This window comes from Rhinolophus ferrumequinum, chromosome 17, assembly GCF_004115265.2.
Source record: "Rhinolophus ferrumequinum isolate MPI-CBG mRhiFer1 chromosome 17, mRhiFer1_v1.p, whole genome shotgun sequence".
Classification (NCBI taxonomy): domain Eukaryota; kingdom Metazoa; phylum Chordata; class Mammalia; order Chiroptera; family Rhinolophidae; genus Rhinolophus; species Rhinolophus ferrumequinum.
In genome coordinates, this window is record NC_046300.1 from 11,195,147 (window position 1) to 11,215,305 (window position 20,159).

The 20,159-nt window shown below is 41.2% G+C and overlaps 1 protein-coding gene and 1 non-coding gene across 2 annotated transcripts; one reads left to right on the forward strand and one right to left on the reverse strand.

Moving 5' to 3' along the window:
* Positions 1–3,661: 3,661 nt before the first annotated feature.
* LOC117037372 (small nucleolar RNA U13) lies at positions 3,662–3,765 on the forward strand. Its single transcript, XR_004425516.1, has one exon. It is a non-coding gene; the product is annotated as a small nucleolar RNA U13 (small nucleolar RNA).
* A 9,140-nt stretch (positions 3,766–12,905) lies between these two features.
* KRBOX1 (KRAB box domain containing 1) lies at positions 12,906–16,035 on the reverse strand. Its single transcript, XM_033133303.1, has 4 exons — positions 16,000–16,035; positions 14,178–14,301; positions 13,472–13,579; positions 12,906–13,018 (listed from the first exon to the last, which is right to left on the reverse strand). The coding sequence occupies exons 1-4, from the start codon at positions 16,033–16,035 to the stop codon at positions 12,906–12,908; spliced, it is 381 nt and encodes a 126-aa protein (XP_032989194.1).
* Between the last annotated feature and the right edge of the window lie 4,124 nt (positions 16,036–20,159).

Sequence of the window (20,159 nt, forward strand, 5' to 3'; positions counted from 1 at the left end):
TAACACTAACCCAGAGTATTAACAGAAATTATTCTAATGGCTACTGCTTGGGAGGAGGTGGACCGGCAGGAAATACGCGGAAGCCTCCTGTCTATCGTGATCTGGGCAGTGGGCACAATAGCTCTCCCTGTCCGCCTCCACTGAAGACTAACTTGCTGTTCTCAAGCTGGCTTTTGCTCACTTAGCAATATGTTGTGACCATTTCCATGTTAATAAAAGTCGCTCTCTTTTATCAGTCGTTAAGTTGCTGGCACCTTTTTTATTAAACATGCTTTCGGAATCTTGTCTCCCTGAGTTATAAATGCTACAAGGGCAGGGCTCCATCTTACAAATCATGTGAAGAAAGAGAATTTGGAGCTATTGAGATAGTCAAACCTGGGTTTAAAACTGACTTTCACCCCTTTGTGCTGTATATATAACCTTGGATAAATAAGGTACCCCTCCAGCCTCAGCGTCCTCATCAATAAAATGGGTATAATGCCTACCTCATGAAGTTTGTTAGCAAGTTTTAAAGAGACAATGAATGTAAGGAGCTTAACACCTAATAGGTGCTCATGAAATGACAGTTCTCTTCTCTTCCACCCTCACCAAGGCCTCATAGAACCCTCAGTAAAGCTATGATGATTTTCTTACCTTGTTCCTGTACCCAAGCAGCAGTCTAGAGAATGAATGAAAGGCAGCCATCAGCTCAACGTGCTTCCTACTTCCAATCACTTCTTCTCAAGGTCAAGAGATCTGTTTAGCTGACCTCATCATTTAAGATCTGAAGATGAATTCTGAGAACTCAGGTAATCCTGAATAGTTCTCACCACTCACGGACAGCGATCTCCTCAGAAGGAATACAAAGGAGGAAGTGCAGTGAGCTTCAAGGCTGGCAGGCAGGATTGGACACATCCAGGCTGGTCCCAGAATCAAGGGTGTAAGAGAGAAATGTTTTAAATAACGCGGACGGGAAGAAGTAAATAGCACCACCGTGTGGCCAACGTTTCATATGGAAGCTGCTCTGTGCCTTGACTGAGCGCTGGGTTTTTCCTAGCTACTGTATATAGTGCCCTGGCTCTACAAGGGTGGAGACAGAGCGAAGACAAACTCAGGGCTGTAAGAACAGTTGGCCCCACAGTCTGTTCCTCACCAGGAAGACCAGTGGCTACATCCCCACCATGCCTTTAGAGCCTCCTCACTTCGTAACAGGCTCTAATTCAACAATCTCTTTTGCAGGCATTTTATAGACTTGAACTTGAGCAAGCCCTGCTCCACTCCTACTTATTGCCAGCTGACCTTTCAATGTGGGTGGGATTCCTGAAACGGTATTTCTTGCTAGAGTATTTCTTACTTCCACTGTACATGGCTGTCTAACTTCTTGTGTTTTCCTGAGCACTAGGAGGAAAGATGCCATGACTGACTTATTCACAGCTGTAATGTTGGCACCTATCATGAGGCTTGGCACAGAGAATGAGCTTAATATTTGCTGAGTGAACTAATGTTAAAGTGATTGAACTGTCCAGTATGTATTGTATCTACTGATTGCAGAAATCATTTCCCTCCCTTCTGGATTCAACATTTAGTAAGTATCTATGTGCCAAGAACTGTGTCAGGGGCTAGGGTGACAAAGGTGACTAGAACACAGTCCTCTGGCCACAAGAACCTCCAGGAGGGGAGAGTATGGAAGTGAGCACTGTGCCTAGAGCTACCAGGAAGGAACGAGCGGGTTTTTCTTGACAGCTGCAGGCAGAAGACAAACCTGCCTGAGGAGGTGAGCGAAGGCTGCCAGGACTTCTGAGCCAGCCGAGTGGTTAGGATGGGAGGAGCTGTCCGAGTGGGCAACGGGGAAAGGGGAGGCATCCTAGTCAAAGGGAACAGAGCGACGTGCATGGGGTTGGATCAGGATCATCTGTGGACTTCGCAGATCAGGAAGCTATGCTTTCTGTTGGGTTTGAAGGACACGAAAGGCCCACCCGCACAAGGGTAGCATTTGGAGGTACGGTAGGAAGTCCTCAAAACTTTCCCCCCAAAAGTTGGGGGCGGCCAGTTGGCTCAGTGGTTAGTGCACAGTGCTCATAACACCACGGTCGCCGGTTCGATTCCCACACGGACCAGTGAGCTGCGTCCTCCACAACTAGATTGAAGACAACGACTTGACCTGAGCTGATGATTCCTGGAAAAATACAGTTCCCCAATATTCCCCAATAAAAAAATTAAAAAAACAAACAAAGGAACAAAAAAGAACTTTCCCCACAAAAGTAATAATTTCCTTCTTGGAAACTGGGAATATTTGAAAACACTGTCAAAACAATAGCCTCTTTTCTTTCTCCCTGGGAATCCTTTGGCAGCTATGCCTTCCTGACCTCTCCTCTGTTCCTCTTTCTCCTCTCTCTACTTTCTCCTCCACTTGCAGCTTTCCCCTCTCAGTCTCAGAATCCCTCCAAGAGTCAAAAGGAAGTACCACAGCCCCAGGTTAAAAGAAAAAAAAATAAAATAAAAGGACCTGAAGCACAATATTTCAGGACCACAGACAGTGGCACAGGGTCTGCCCACCCACCCACACATTAGACATGCCTGCCTAGACGCATCCAGCCTACACACACCTGGAAATACAGCTTCAAAGTTTACTAAGCAAACAAAGATGGAAAGATGGACAAATCCAGAGGTACAGTATGAGATTTTAAAACATACCTCTCAATAACTAGCCAAACAGACAAATAGTAGTGAAAGTATAAAAGACTTAAAGAATAAAAAATAAAGTTGGTCTAATGGATCTGTATAGAATACTTCACCCAACAATTACAAACTGGATATTCTTTTAAAGTAAGGAATATTGCCCCAAATTGAGCATCCATTGTGTAATCTCAACATATTTCAAAGGACTGAAACCATATAGAGTATATCCTTTGACAACTACTCGATCATGCTAGAAATCAGTAACAGAGGATAACTAGAAAATCCTCATGTGTTTGGAAATTAAGGAATATACTTTTAAATAATTCATGGGTCAAAGAATACCATGTTTCCCTGAAAATAAGACCGGGTCTTATATTAATTTTTGCTCCAAAAGACGCATTAGGGCTTATGTTCAGGGGATCCTGAAAAATCATGCTAGGGCTTATTTTCTGGTTAGGTCTTATTTTCGGGAAACATGGTATACCACACTATAAATTAGAAAGTATTCTGAACTGAATAAAAAGAAAGTAGTGCACACAAGGAAACATAAATTCATATATTACGAAATAAAAGGGTGAAAAACTAATGAGTTAAGCACTAGCTCGTGTAGTAAAAAAAAGTAATAACATAGGGTAGAAGAAAGAAAATATTTAAAATAAGAGTAGAAATTAATAAAACAGAAAACAAACATACAGTAAAAAAAGATTAAAAAGTTGGTCCTTTGAAAAAACTAATAAAATTATTAAATTCTAATGAGACTGATGGAGAAAAATGAGAAGTTATAAATGACCTATATCATAAATGAAAAAGATATCAATACAGATTATGCAATCATTAAAAAAATAAGATATTATAAATAACTTTACACCAGTAAATGTGAAATTTTAGCAGGAAAAGGGAAATTTTTCAGGAAAATACAACTCTTTAAAAAGAAAAGGGGAAAAAAGAAAATCTGAAATAATCCTACTAACTAAGCTGAATCTGTAATTAAAATCTTCCTATGATCCGTTTGTAACTCATAAGTGTGATGATTGGGTGTTCACGCTCTTGTGTGAGATGTGCCTCCCTCAAACCTTGTTACGACATCGGCACATTACCCATTTGACGTGAAATAAAAAAATTAAAAAATCTTCCTACAAAGAAACCTCCAGGCCTATAGGCCTTCAATAAGGGTTCTACCAAATAAATATGGAATGGAACAAACAATCAATTTTACCATAAGTATTCCAGAGAATAGGAGGAAAATGTATATTTCAAGTCATTGTATGAGGGTATCACAACCTTGATAGCAAAACCTGATGAGAACAGTATAAGAAAATTTACAATCCAATTTCATTCATAAATGTTGATGCCAAAAATCCTATATAAAATATTAGTAAATCAAATATAGCAATAGGCAAAAAAGGGTAAGGGAAGCTAATATATCATGACAAAAATGAGTCTATATCAAGAATACATGGTTGATTTAACATAACAAATCAATCAGTGTAATTGGCCACATTAACAGATTAAAGGAGAAAAATCATATGATCATCTCAGTAGACTTAGAAAAGCATTTGATAAAATTCAAACTTCTTCTATTTCTCAATTACAAATTAAGGGAAAGAAACTTATTAAAATTAAAAACAAAGGGATCTCCCTTCATCTTATAAAGACTATCTACAAAAATTTAGAGTAAAGAGCAAATTAATGATGAAATTGAGATTGGGAAGGAGGCCACAATGCCCCCTGTTATCACTGCTGTTCAACACGGTACCAGAGGCTCAGTTAGTGCAACAAGGCGAGAAAAGCAAATTAAAAGTATGAGGATTAGAAAGACAGAAATAAAACTGTGATTATTTGTAGATGATATAAGTCTAAAGTAATTGATGTATAAGGTATTAGAATTCGTAGTTTAGTAAGCTAGATGGTTATAAACTCAACATAAAAATATCAATTGTATTTTCACATAATTATCAAATTAAATTTTTAAGAGACACCTATAATAGTTTTCTATCACTGCCATAACAAATAATCACAAACTTAGTGGCTTAAAAGCCGCCCACGGAGTCATGGCGGAGTCATGGCAGGGAAAGGAGATGGTCTTTCCTGCCACTCGGTTCCACATCCGGTAGCAGCCGAGGATGTACCTGTTGACTGCCATGTTCACGAGCAGGAAACTTCCGAGACAAGACATGGAGTCACTTCACAGGATGCTCTTGCTCTGAGCATTCTCTAAGCATGCCCTGCTACCTCGCCTTTGCCTGTTCTGCACTACAGAACTCTCCACCCCACAAGGATACTCATGGCTGCCAGTGGCAGGCGGTTGTTGATGCCATCACAAATGGACAGCTGAGATTTCACACAGGACACTGCAGGAGAGCTCCCAAACTGTAGGTCTCTAAGCCTGACTCCAGCCCCCTATGTCTTGACTCACTCTCTAAAGTAGACATTCTTCACAGCACCCCTTCATGCTCAGAGTTCATTTAAGAGCATATCTTTACGGCAGTGTCGCAATCTGGGAGACAAAAGTTACCCAGCTGAAATAAGACACAATTACCCAATCTCAATCAGCGCAGGTCTTAGGCAAGAATTCCTGATAGTTCCAGTCATGCCTCTGAAATTTTTACACTATAGCCCAGCTCCTAACGCAGGACACTCTTATCCAATCAGACTACTTCTCTCTCTAGGACCTAATGGAGTCCTCCTTAGCCCCCAAGATCCCAGACAAAGCAGTGCCTTTCACGCTAAGGTACTCTGACCATAGGACTTACCAATTCTCCTTTATTGCTCAACCCACTAACTTGCAGACTCCCGATTTGATCCATAAAGATACAGTCTAATGCCCTGCAACTCAAAGGGCAGTTTGGGGACTGGTGGCCACCTGTGAACTGTTTCTTACAGTCCTACAAGTGCAGAAATTGAAAATGTTTTAAAATGTATATAGCAATATGACATTGCCAGGACATCCAAGCTGTCCTAATCATCAACATCTGGCTCATTTGTATTGTTTTTTAAACACAGCTTCCAACAAAGCATAACTTTTGGTTACGACAAAAGAGGATAACATTTGCAAGGTACAAACAAGGGGAAACAAGAGAAGGGAGATAATCTATCACCCTATCTCCTGAAAATGTCATCTAGAAGCAGCCACCCTATAATGAGGTTTTTCACAATGAGGCTATTCTACCCCATTATAGAGGGAGGGAGAGAGAGGCAGAGACAGACAGACAGATGGAAACTAGATAGCAAATAATCATTTGGACCCAAAAAAGATGTACCAGATGGGAAAATAACAAACTGATTTTTTTGTTTAATAGATCAGTTTCCTCCAAAATGTCAAATGAATTCGATGACTGGTATACAGCTCTATGGGGAAGCCCTGATGAAATCATCCCTTGAAGGATAACCAAGGACCAGTTCCCATTTACATTCTCCTATAAGGTCCAGGCAGAAACAGATCTCTACAAGGTCCGTTTCTTAGAGCAGTACCTTCAGTTTCTATTTATGGCTCTCCCTTCCTGAGTTAAGTGAAATTTCTCCTTTGTACCATTACCATAATCTACACTCAAATGTTTGTGCTATACATTCATTTACAGTGGAAATATATCTAAACTTCCTTTTAGTCATGTGATTCCTGTCCTTGAGAAATGACAACTTAGCTGCAACACTTAAAAATAAAAATCTGAGTCCACTACAGGGGGTAAAAAACCGAGGATATACTGTATTTTGCCACGTATAAAGTGCTCTCGTGTATAATGCGCACCCACGTTTTTGGCCCAAACTTTCAGGGAAATGGAATTAGTACTACCTGTGTATAATGCACATCCTTATTTTCCCCTCACAAATTTGGGCAAAAAAGTGTGCATTACGCACTGCAAAATACATTAATTGAGTGGCAAGTTGTATTGAGGCCATCTACAGACAAGGTAACAATCCAAGATGGCAGAAGGTATATGCAAGAGTGCAAAAGGCAGTATCAGAGTTGCAAACTTCCAAGGGCCTATTTAAGTCTAGGAAAGATCAAAGAAGGGAGAGAGATGAGGGCAGGGCCTCTGAGGAAGCAGAAAGAGCAAGGGCTGTGAGGTAAGAAGTGAGAGTGGGTGTGGGGAGTGGGGAGAAGGAACCGCTGGAGCAGTGGGAGTCTTCTGGGGAGAAGCAGGATGTAGGGCTAGATTAGTACGACCGGGCCAGGAAGGGGAGGACCTAATAACCTGCACTTGGGGGATCTGAACCATCAGTTTCATTTAAAAGTGTCTCACGGGAAGGAATACTCTGATGGAGAATAACATTTTAATTCCAAATAAAGGTTTTTCCACAATCCTTATGCTCACCGTATCCTCCTCTGGTGGGGTTCCTGCTCTCCTGGAGCCCCCGGTGCTGCTTCAATCCTGAACTTACTTTGAAATCTGTCTTGCAAGGGTAAATTTGGTGACGTCTATTAATACATTGCCTTTCTGCCTGTAGGCCTTCCCACATTGCGTACATTGATTGATAGGCTTTCTCTCCTGAGTGAATTTTCTGATGTGGGACAAGGTTTGAGCTCCGAGTGAAGTTTTTCCCATACTCTTTACATCAGTAGGGTTTCTCTCCAGGGCGTAGCAATTGGTGGCAAATGAGCTGTGAGTTCACATGAAAAGCTCTGCCACACTCTTTACAGACATACGCTTTCTCACCACTATGAACACTCTGATACCGAATAAAAGTATTTTTCTCACTGAAGGCCTTACCACAGTCCTTGCCTTTAAAGGGTTCCTCCCCAGTATGCACTCTCCAACGACACAGCGTGGATTTAAAAACAGGCTTTGCCAAGTACCTCCACTCATGGAGCCTCATCCCAGTGTGGATTCATTGTTTAGTGCAGTGGGAGCTGGACCTAAAAGCCTTGCCATACTCTTTGCATACACAGGGTCGCTCCCCACTGTGGATCCCTTGGTGATGTATAAACTAGAGCTGAACCTGAAGGCTTCCCCACACTCCTCACACTGATAGGGTTTCTCTCCAGTGTGAATGCGCTGCTGTGGATGGGAGCTGCCCTTCCACGCCTTGCCACACTGTTCGCACACACAAGGTCGCTTCCCACTGTGGATCCCTTGGTGCTGAACAAAAGTGAAGTTAAGGCTAAAGGCTTTGCCACACTTCTGACATTGATGAGGCTTTTTTCCAGTGTGTTTTTTCTGATGCTGAAAAAAGTCTGAATTGTGACTGCAATGTTTGTCCCACACATCACATTTATAGGAAACCTATGCATCTGATATTTGCAGATGTGTTTCACGCTGAGAAACACACACTAATAATTTTTTTCTAATTTCTTTTGTGGATGGCTTCTATTTGCTACAGAAATTTTCTCATTGTTAACTATCTCCTTCACAGAATCTCTCTCATTTTTATTCATTCCATCCCTTGCAAAATTTCCTGTATGCCTATCTAAGTTGCCCTCTAACTCACAAGAATCTTGGAAATCAGGTCCCTCCCTCAGATATTCACCTGCTCCCATGCCACAGGATTTGTGTTTATTGGGAATTATTTTGTTTTGAGGTCAACTGCTCATTCTAAGCCCATGTGTTTCCACCTGATAAGAAGAAATATATGAAAAACGTACCACCTCTCAGCAATGCGAGAGGGAACTGGAATGGGGTTAGCCAACTTTTCCTATAAAGGGCTATATAGTAAATAATTTAGACTCTTCAGGCCATATGGTCTCTATTGCAAAGACTCAACTCTACTATCGTAGTATGAACACTCCCCAGACAATACTTAATGAATGAACATGACTGTATTCCCATAAAACTTTATTTATGAACACTAAAATTTGAATTTCATACAATTTTCATGTGTTATAAAGTTGTAGTCTTCTTTTGCTTTCTCTCAACTATTAAAAAATTTCAACCATACTTATCTTGTAAGCTATACAAAAAAAGACGTGTGGTGGGCCAGATTTTGCCTACAGGCCCCAGTTTGCCTGAGTTAATCATGAAGTAAGGTAATCGTATAAAAGATGCTAGTACACAGCTTTTATATGCTTATAAAATGCCGTTAGAGCATGTAGGGAATGAGACAAGGCAAGGGAAAGTCCTGAATCCCAAAAGGCAAAAGAGAATTTTATAAGGGTTTGTAGATCCAAAAAGAGTTCAAGATGAAAAGGTGGCCAAAAGGGTAGGACTGGTCAATGAGGGTAGGTTGTGGGCAATAAAGGAATGTATGATGGCGTACAAAGCCTGAGGACATAAAGGGATGGGAAAGTAAAACAGGGGGCTCAGATACTAGGGCGGGGAAGGAATGGTGAAAGAATTGGGAGGAATAAAGTTAGGAGAAAACCTCATTAATCAATCAAGAAAAAAAAAATCAAGTAACTTTTTATAAAATGTAATGGCATAAATGAGAAAAGTATGAGATTATTTATGCTATCAGGAAGCTTTAATTTACTTGGGAAATATACATAATATCCATAAAATGGTAAGAGAACATAGTATTGGACTAGGAGAACACAGATCTAGCCCATCAACCAAAATAACTTACCCCATGAATCATAACATGACCAAATCTCTGCCATGCCAGACTGGTTGCAGGTTGGTATTTCTCCAAATGTGGTCCTCATATCCTCTATATCAGAATCACCTGGAATGTTCTGTGAAGCATGCAGATTCCTGGGCTACTGACTGACTAGAGTTGAGCGCATTAATATGTCCACGTGTAAGTGGACCTGCACAGTTCAAACCCACGTTGTTCAAGGGTCAATTGTATTTTCAATCCACAGTTGGAACCTGCATATGCAGAAAGCTGACTTAAATTATACTTGGATTTTCAACTGCATAGGAGGTTGGTACCCCTAACTCCACATCGTTCAAGGGTCAACTGTATAGAAGGTCCCCTAACTTATTATAGTTCAACATATGGTTTTTTGACCTTAGGATGGTGCGAAAGTGAGACGCATTCAGGAGAAACCATACTTCAAATTTTGGATTTTGATCTTTTCCCGGGCTAGTGACATGCAGTATGATGTTGTCTCATGATGCTGGGAGCAGCCATGATCTATAGCTCCGCCATCCACATGATCACAAGGGTAAACAACCAATACTCACTCTACAGTGTACTGTGTTGCCAGCGTTTTTTGGATTTTGTGTTCAGAGCACATCTAAGGTAGACTAGGCTAAGCTATGAAGTTTGGTAGGTTAGCTGTACTAAATGCATTTTTAACTTATGATATTTTCAACTTATGATGGGTTATTGGGACATAACCCCATTGTAAGTTCAGGAGCATCTGTACCATGAAAGCAACAACTATAAGAGAGCTTGAGGGGCCACACTAATATCAGACAAAATAGACTTTGAAACAAAATATATTAAGATAAAGAGGTAAAGAGATATTCTATAATGATAGAACGGTCAATCCATCAGGAAGAGATAACAATTGTAAACACATATGTACCTTCAAAAAGAGCCTCAAAATACATGAAGCAAATACCATCTGAATTAAAGGGAAACAACAATAATAGAGACTTCAATACTTAACTTTCAATGATAGACAGAACTAGACAGAAGATCAAAAAGGAAACAGAACACTTGAACAATATTATAAACCTAACAGATATGTATAGAACACTATACTCAACAACAACAGAATACATGTCTCAAACAAATATGGAATATTCTCCAGGACAGACCGTAAAGCTAGCTATAAAGCAAGGCTCAGTAAATAACCAGTAGGTCAATGAAGAAATCCTAAGCAAAATTAGAAACGTGAGGTGAATGAAAATGAAAACACAACATACCAAAACTTAAAGGAGGCAGCTAAAGAAGTGCTTTGAGGAAAATTTATAACTGCAAATGCCTATTTTAAAAAAAGAGAAATCTCAAATCAATAACCTAATCTCCCACCTTAAGAAAGTAGAAAACTACTTTTTAGCAAGAGCAAATTTCCCACAAATAAAAGCCCAGGTCCAGACAGCTTCAGTGTGAATTCCATAGAACATTTAAAGATTTAACACTAATCATTCACAGACGTTTTCAAAAATACAAGAGGAAGGAATACTTCCCAACTCATTCTATGAGGACAACTATTACCCTCATATCAAAACCAAACAAAGACATAAGAAACTACAGACCAATATGTCTTATAAATATAAACGCAAAGGCCCTCAAAAAGAAAAAATCAGCAAACCAAATCCAGTAACATATAAAAAGGACTGTACATCATCACCAATTATAATTTATCCAAAGAATGCAAGTGTGGTTCACCATACAGAAATCAATCGATGTAATATATCATGTTAATAGACTAAGGGACAAAAACCACATGATCACCTTAATAGTCACAGAAAATCATTTCATAAACTCTATCACCCTTTAATGATTAAAAGAAAACTCAACAAATTAGGAATAGAAGGAACTTAACTGGATAAACAACACTTAGGATAAAACCACAGTTAACATACTTAATAATGAAAGACTAAATGTTTTTCCCCTAAGATCAAGAATCAGATAAGAATGTACACTTTTGCAACTTTTATCCAATACTGTATTCGAAGTTCTAGCCAGGGTAACTAGGCAAGAAAAAAAAAAAAAGGTATTTAAATTGGAAATGAAGAAGTAAAACTATCTCTATTTGCAGATGACATGATTTTGTATATAGAAAATCCTAAGGAACTTCACCAAAATTAAAAACTTTTGTGTTTCAAAGGATATTATTAGAAAAGTGAAAAGATAATCCACAGAATGGAATGGAATATTTGCAAATCATGTTTCTGATAAGGATTTAGTATCAAGAATATATAAAAACTCTTACAACTCAAAACTAAAAAGAATAACCCAATTAAAAATGTACAAAGGGGGCCGGCTCGGTGGCTCAGGCGGTTAGAGCTCCGTGCTCCTAACTCCGAAGGCTTCCGGTTCGATTCCTATATGGGCCAGTGGGCTCTCAACCACAAGGTTGCCGGTTCAACTCCTCGAGTCCCGCAAGGGATGGTGGGCAGCGCCCCCTGCAACTAAGATTGAACACGGCACCTTGAACTGAGCTGCCGCTGAGCTTCCGAATGGCTCAGTTGGTTGGAGCGCGTCCTCTCAACCACAAGGTTGCCAGTTTGACTCCAGCAAGGGATGGTGGGCTGCGCCCCTGCAACTAGCAACGGCAACTGGACCTGGAGCTGAGCTGCGCCCTCCACAACTAAGATTGAAAGGACAACAACTAGATTTAGAAAAAAGGCCTGGAAGTACACACTGTTCCTCAACAAAGTCCTGTTCCCCTTCCCCAATAATAATAAAAAAAAAAGTACAAAGGATTTGAATAGACATTTCTCCAAAGATATATAAATGACAAATAAGCATATGAAAATATGCTCAACATCATTAGTCATTAGAGAAATGCAAATCAAAACCAGTGAGAAAGCAATTCATACTCACTAGGATGGCTACAATCAAAAGTTAGACAATCATAAGTGTTGGTGAGGATGTGGAGAATTGAGAACCCTCATACATTACTGTGTGGGATAGTAACATGATTTAGCCACTTTAGAAAATATTTTAGCATTTCTCAAAATGTTAAACAAAGGGTGACCATGACTCAGCAAGTATATGTCTAGAGTATGTACCCATGAGAAATTAAAACATACGTCTGCATTACAACTTGTGCACTAATGTTCACAGCAGCATTTTTTATAATATCCAAACAGTGTAAACAACCCAAATGTCCATCAACTGATGAATAAACAAAATGTGATAATATCCATCCAGTGGACGTTATTCACACATAAAAAGGAATGGAGCACTGAGACATGTTACAAAGTTACTTGAAAACAAGGAATAGTCAGCTGCAAATGACCATATATTGCACGATTCCATTAATACCAAATATCCACAGTAGGCAAATCTATAGAAACAGAAAGTAAATAAGTAGTACCTAAAACTGATCGTGTTGGGGAAGGAGAGATGGAGAGTGACTGCTGATGGATACTGGGTTTCTTTTCGGGTGACAAAAATGTTCTAAAAGCAGATGGAGGTAATGTTTACACAACTGTGAATATACTAAACACCACTGAACTGTATACCGTAAGTGGGTGAACTGTATAGTCTGTGAATTATGTCTCAATAAAGCTGTTTAAAAAAAGAACAGGAGAGCCACCTTGTATACCAGTAAGAATAATTTTAATGAATTGAAAAGCATTAGCTCTATGGAAATCCATGTGTCTACAGAAAAAGAAAATGTATATTTGATATTATTTAAGATGGCTCTTAACTCCATACTTTGAAAACTGGTATTTAAAGGTAAAGAATTAAGCCTTTGTCCTGTCTTCCCAAAAGTGATGATTTTGAAGAATTCTTAATTTTATTGCATCTGATATTACCTTAGCTAAGTAGATACAGCTTCTCATTTTTGACATGTATCCTAAAGGGGAGGAAAATCATAACATTTATAAGCCACTGTAAAATATCCAATATAAAAAAATTTTTAATTTTAACATATTAATTATGAAAAGCAAAAATACATTTTTCTACTTGTTCTGTTGGTTAGTGGAAAAGATAATAATACTGCACTGAGTTTATCAATTTTGTAAAACTGGGAACTGGAAAAAGGTGATCACACATAACCCATAAAGTGTTGAGAAAAATGTTTCTACACGTCCCCAGGGATAAAAGCATCCCAGTGTGTGAAACACTGGAGCAAGGTGTTGTGTACTACAGTTTAAAGGGATGGGAAACAATAAATAACAGATCCGTCAGAAAGAGGGTGATCAAGGATCCCAATGATGCTGGATATAGAGAACACACACCTTTGATTTTGACGAAATAAAAGCAAAGGAAGAGGCAAAGCTGGAAAGGGTACCCTTCCTTAACTCACTTTCAGGGCCTGCTCTCCTGCTCAGGTCTCCCTGTGGCTCGGTGAAACATGGCTCTTTCCCTTGTTCCAGCTGACAGATCAGAGCTGGTTTGGAAGTGGAGGATGCTGCTTAAAGGGAAGAAGACACGACACAAAGATAAGCAGGGCCACAGAGGTCAATCTCAGCCTGTGGCTGCAAGAAGTACCAGAGGTAAGGAAAGTAACCCCTGGGTGGACTGAGCTAGAGGCACCCTAAAGAGGTACAGGGAGGGGTCCTGTCAAGAAGCCTCAGAACGGTGCTCCCAAGGAAGCCTGAAACACTCTGGGAGGCAACTCTCTATTGAAAGGGAAACAAAATTTCTTACCTTCTTTGTTAGAGGGTGGAAAATTCCCACTGTGGGAAAACAGACACACGGCTCCTAGGAGACGCTCCCATAGGGAACCTAAGGGGCTGAGTTCTCTCAAGATAATCTGGAGGTTGACTGCTAGGATGAGGGTACCAAGATATAGCTCAAGACCTGCTGTACCCAGAGAATCACCTGTACGGCAGGTAGAGAGGGAGGGTAGCTTTTATGATGGAAAAAGAAAGTCTTCTTGTAGGTCAAATAGACTCCAGGGCTCTCCATACCTAGCAACTCTTGACACTGCCATTTGGGGTCAGCTAAGAGTGACAAGAGAGCCCTTTACCTTCTGGGGGCCCGGCCGAGACCAGCGGCAGAGGCCTTACCTGAGGACACAGCCCCGCAGTTCTCCAGCATCACATCCCTGTATAAGGCTCTCTGACCAGGTACCAGCCAGGCCCTTTCCTCCTCTGTGAAGTACACAGCCACGTCCTCAAAAGTCACTGATTCCTGAAACAACAAGTTCCTGCTCTCAGGCCACAGGACTTTGATGATGGTCAAAACTGTCAATGAGAGGCCTGGGAAGGGCACCTACAGTGATATGTATTTACTACTGGGGCCGTTATGTGCCTGAGTTTTTGTGTGAACTTTGGAAGGTGTGGAGGAAGAAGACACAAATTAAAGGCTGCCAGCCAGCCAGAGTTCAGCATACTTTCCCAGTTAGAACCAAATACATCTCCACTATGAGTTTCCAAACGTATGTGACCTTCAAAGAGTACTATATAGGTGCTGGGCTTGGTCCTGAGTGTGAAAGCACATATACAAAAGGAAAACTATCATATAACTGGGTGTAGCTGACACCTTAGCTCTAAAGCCCTCCCCACTTTGTAATACAGTTGGGTGATTATTTGGGCTGCTCATTTTACTGTCATTTCCTGATTCTGCTTTCATCTCAGTTCTTTTCTCATTATTGTTTCCTTGCCCACTACACCAGGCACAAAGCTCTAGATTTGCCAATGACTCCCCTCACTCATGCAGAAGTACTGAGGTTAGAGAGACATGAGAAAATACTACTTACTTGGATAGGCTAGAGAAAAATCTGTTTATCAAAGGACACCACCAAGAGAGTGAAAAAGCAAGCCACAGACTGGAAGAAGGTATTTCATAATACATATATCTAACAAAGGACTCATAGCCATACAAAGAAGTACACCTTGGAAAAAATGACACACATGTAATTTAAAAAAATGGGGGCAATATCTAGACAGGGACTTCACATAAGAGGAGATTTACATAGCCAATAAATATGAAATAGTACTCCATATTACTGCTCATTGGGGAAAAGGAAATTAAGCCCCTCCTCCCCAATGAGATATCAAGAATGACAACAAGTGTTGGCAAGGATGTAGAGCAACTGGAACTCTCATACACTGCTGGTAAAAGTATAAATTGGAACAACCATTTTAGAAAATTGTTGGGCAGACTCTACTAAAACTAACTAAATGTATACCCTATGACCTAGCAATCTGACTCCTAAAAATATAGCCAGGAGAAATGAGTGCATATGTCCACCAAAAGACATATACAAGAATGTTCACTGCATTCTTATTCATAGTAGCCAAAAACTGAAAGCATTCAAAATGTCCATCTACAGAAGAATGAACAAATAAAATGTAGTATAGTCATATATTGGAAAACCATTCAGCAATAAAAAGATCTGCTATGTGCAACAACATGAGTAAAGTTCATGAACAATGTTGAACAAAAGGCGGCAGATATAAAAAGGTGCATTTTTAATGATTCCGTTTATTTGAAGTTCAAGGGCAAATAAAATTAATCTATGGTGACAGAGGTTAGAATAAAGGTTAATTTAGGGGTGGACTGGTTGGGATGGTGTACGAGAGAGCCTGCTGAGGTACTGAACAATGTTCTGTGTCTTAATATAAGCAATGGTCGTAGAGGTGTAGATAGTCCTAAAAAGTGAGCTACATGGTTTAGATTTGTACTGCAAATAGGTTAGACCTCAATAAGAAAGGACATTTACATATTTTACATATCCATACGTAAAAGTGTTATATATTTTCATACGCATGTATACTCATCTATGCATATATAATTTATATGAATGCATATTTACATATGCATATATAAAATATATATATATATACTCACATATATATGTGCAGAGGTGGAGGAAACTCAGCTCACCTGGGGCCTGGTCCTTAAGGACACTGCTGTCGTCATCTGATCTCTTTTATTCCCGTCTTGGGGAAAGGTTAAGTCTCAGGAGTTGAAGGTTAAGTAAGAAGCATTAGTAACAATAACTCTACTGACCATAACTCTTGCACACATCGGACCCATCCCGTTTTGAGGCTACGGGAACTACTATTCCTCAGTTATTACCCTGTATTACTGGCAATAGTCATCTCACAGTGGTAAGATAACAGGCATGCTGCTAAACTCATGGACGGCTTCTGTCCAAGGATAACAAAAGCAATGGTTCATACTGAGTAAATAGGTCGCCCTTGTAGTTGTATACTCCAATTCTCTTAAATCATGATACTGCCATCGTATCTTTATAATAAATGCCCCTTACAGTGGATACTTAATAAAAGCGACATATTAAACAAAAGAACTTAAGCAGAAAGGTCTGATCTGTACAGTTGATGATCTGTGAAAAGCAAATCATCTGGAAGTAGAAGAGCTGCAGAGGCCACCCTGCGAAGCACTTCCTCCTACTTTCCTGTGGGTAAAACCACAGCAATTGATCTGAAACATAAATAAAAGCCCAAAGGGAAACAAATCACAGCCCAACACACTTCACCAATGGCAGGGACCAAATATTTAATCTGATTGATCATGAACCTTAACAATTAGATTATGATAATGAGTAAGTTAAGGGAACGTAGAGAAGGCAAATAAAGGATGTGAAGAGAAGTTGGTCAAGAAATCTTTCCATATCTCCAATACTGAACATAGGAAATTATATGCTAAACACTAGACACATATTAGGTGCTTGATGGATATGACTCGTTATGAGTCGTTTAGATTAAACATTCATATGGGCCAATCCAAATCCAGGGCTCCACATTCTCCCATCTGTGGACTAAGGAGACTACATCCTGGAGGAAAAAAAAACAACCATTTCAGTATTCTTAGAATTCTTACTGCTCTACAGACAGTAATAAGCGTCCAGATTGGGTTTACACCAGGCCACGTGAGTAAATAAAGTGATTACAGACCGATTTTCTGGGAATACCTGAAAAGAGAGAAAGAGCGTTAAGTCGTACACAGGCTGAGGGCTAGGGCTGGGGTCTCCACAGCCAGGGCCAGAGTGGGCTGGAGCGACCAACTCTCACGTTCTATTGCTAGCGTGCCCTGGGGCACCATTAAGACTTTTTGAGGACTTCATCAACACTGGAATTTGTATCAGTACCCGATCTAAACAGGCTGTCCTGGGGATGAGAAACCTGAGGCCAAGAGCCCAACGTCCCGGGCCTGCTTAGCGCCCCCTTTCGACACAATGGAGTCGAGCCTGGGGGTTGGAATGAGGACCCCAGGAGCAGCAGTAGGCGCTTGTCTCCCCGAGGGTCTTTGCCGTCCTTCTCAGACCAAGCCAGACCCGCTCACCGTGGACTCTGAGCGACCTCTGCAGCTTCCCAGCGAACAGAGGTTTTGGACCTCACTTGCTGGTCCTCACAAACCAAACCCGCAGACGTTACAATTAACAATGTCTGCGCCGGAAGTACGTCAGCACACTGAGCGGCCAACCCAGACCTGCCCTGAAATTCCCTCCAGGAATCTTGGAGGACCACACACCGCGGTGGTTCCAACTTCTAGTGCGAGCAGGACAAGCCTGAGGCAAATGGAGGGCGGGCGAGATAAGCTCCTGTCTTTCTCCCAGCCTCGGGGTTGAGTCGGGGGTCCTGGACCCCCCAGGTCCACCTGGCCTCCTCTGGAAGGAGGCGGAGTCTAAGGCGGGAGCAAGAAGCACAGCGTTCATTCGATTGGATATCGGGTGAAGAGACAGAGCCCAGCCAGACCAATGAGCAGCGGAGCCCGCAGAGGTTGTCCTTCCCCTTGGAGATCGGAGCTAGTTCCCTGCCCAAATAGGCCCAGCCCTTGCCAGAGGGATTTCCCACCTGCTGGTGATTCCCTCCCTTCAGGGCCTACGTCGAAGCAATCAGTAGCATGGCGGGAGGTCTGAACAGGGCTGAAGGGCTGGTCTGGACAGGATGGGGACCTCAGGACAGAGGAGCCTCCGAAACGTTTGCTGAAGGAATGAAAGTTGAGGAGCAGAGGAGCCATCTTATTCTATACCCAGAAGACCCTCGGGATGTCAAAAAAGCAGTGCTTTTTGGTTCTTCTTAGGGAGAGGCCATGAGTGAGGGCGGGTCAGGAGCAGGAAGAAGTGATTCCAGGCGCCAGCTTGAAGCCTACCACAAGTCCTGTATACCTTTGTGAGACTGCCCTGGCCGGTGCAGCGAACTTCACCTGTCCACCCCTGCCCGATGTCCTTATTTCTCCAGTTCCTTCCCAGGCCACTCTGATGCCCCACAGGGGGCTCAAAGTTTACAGCTTTTTCTCTCACACTCATGCGCAACCGTTGTTTCCCACAAAACAACCACACTGTCAAAAAGGCTGGGTCCAGAGGAAGCATCCAGCCCTGAGCCATATCCTACCGAGGCCAACACTTCCCAGGATCCACGAGGCCCTTGTGTGGAACCCAGGTGACATCGTTTCAAGGTAATTTTATCTCAAGTTCTCAGTGGTCTGCACACCCCGGGACCTTTATGGGAGCTCCTCTGATCACTCCCAGAAGACTTAAATATGGGAGAGCAGGGGTTCGGATTTCACTCCCTCCTCAGAAGAAACTGACTAATCACAAGATACACGGTTGGGTAAGATGCCAAGACAAAATCAAAAGAAACTATACCATAGTGGTTAGTATAATATTCATTTTAGAACAGCAATTTAGTTTCACCAAAACATCACTGTCCCTAACATGAAATAATGCAATTTTAGTATTATTGAATTTGAATATTCAGTTGCAATTATACAATAACCTATAAACATACGGTATTTATATCAAGCGTTCAGGGTGCACATATTTAAATACGTTTACACATTTTACAAATTCTCATGCATCCAAGTGCTTTAAGATGCTTCTTGACAAAATATCTTCATCTCTGCTTGGATTCCCTCCTCATGCAAATACTTTCTCCATATGACCAAGAGCAAGGCTCAGACTACCCTGGACTTCCATCCTTTAAGTAAAGTAACCTAATGAGCAAAAGATTTTCCCTCACAGCTCTACCTAGCAAAGTACCAGAGAAGAATTCTGATTGGTCCAGCTTGGGTACGTGGCCATCCCTGGACCATTCTTTCAGGCCATGGAACTACAAATGATTAGCCTCACCTGGGTCACGTGCTAACCTCTGTGGTCAGAAGATTGGAGTACTATAATTACTTGTCCTACATCACCAGAGTCGTATGTTTGGAGAGTTGAGGAACTGGTCCTCCCAAAGGGAAGAGGAATGCAGTAACAGGAGAGTGGACAGGTAGGAACAGGTGTCCACTAGAATCTAGTCCTGTGATATCCAGCAACCTGCAAATCTTTCTTACTATGTGCACAATCCAAGAATATCCCCCACCTAGCATACTGCAGTTATTCCTTGTACCACGGAACACATACTACCCCTCCAGAAACACAACCTGGAGTTATACTCAGACTTGCATCTGGCTCCATGAACAAGATGGGTGATATCCATTTATCTAGTGTAAGTGTCAAAGATACTCCCATGATCCTCCAACTTATGAGATGATGCTTTTATCCACCCCCTTACCCTCCCCCACCACATCAGTGGGTATAAAATGGAATAACCAAAATACAATCTCCCATTTAGAAAATAGAAAGCAGTATTAGTGATCCCTAATCCTAACTGCATATTACATATTATTCAACAGAGATAAAACAATGTATTTCACTGAATCTCTCCCCTGGCAGTGAGCAAGTTCTTGGTGGTGCAAAGTGGCTGTCTCAGATTCTGCTTATTGGAGAAATGTCCCTTTTCATGGTCCTCCAAGCCCACACCTGAAAGGAACATGAGAAAGATTGTTCATTGCAGGGCTGGGGAGCTATTCTGACTTAACAGACCACTCCTTTTTGCACGATATTGGAGAGCTGAAAATCCTAGTTGACTGCACTGAATAGGATGCTTTTACTTACAATAGGAAATCTGAATTATGGGCATAAAAGAAAATGTATTGGTTCATTTAACTGAGAGCTCTACAGGTAGTTCAGGCTTCGAGTGTGGTGTCACCCAATAGTTCATGCTGTCGTGCCATTAAGTGTTACGGTGTCATTT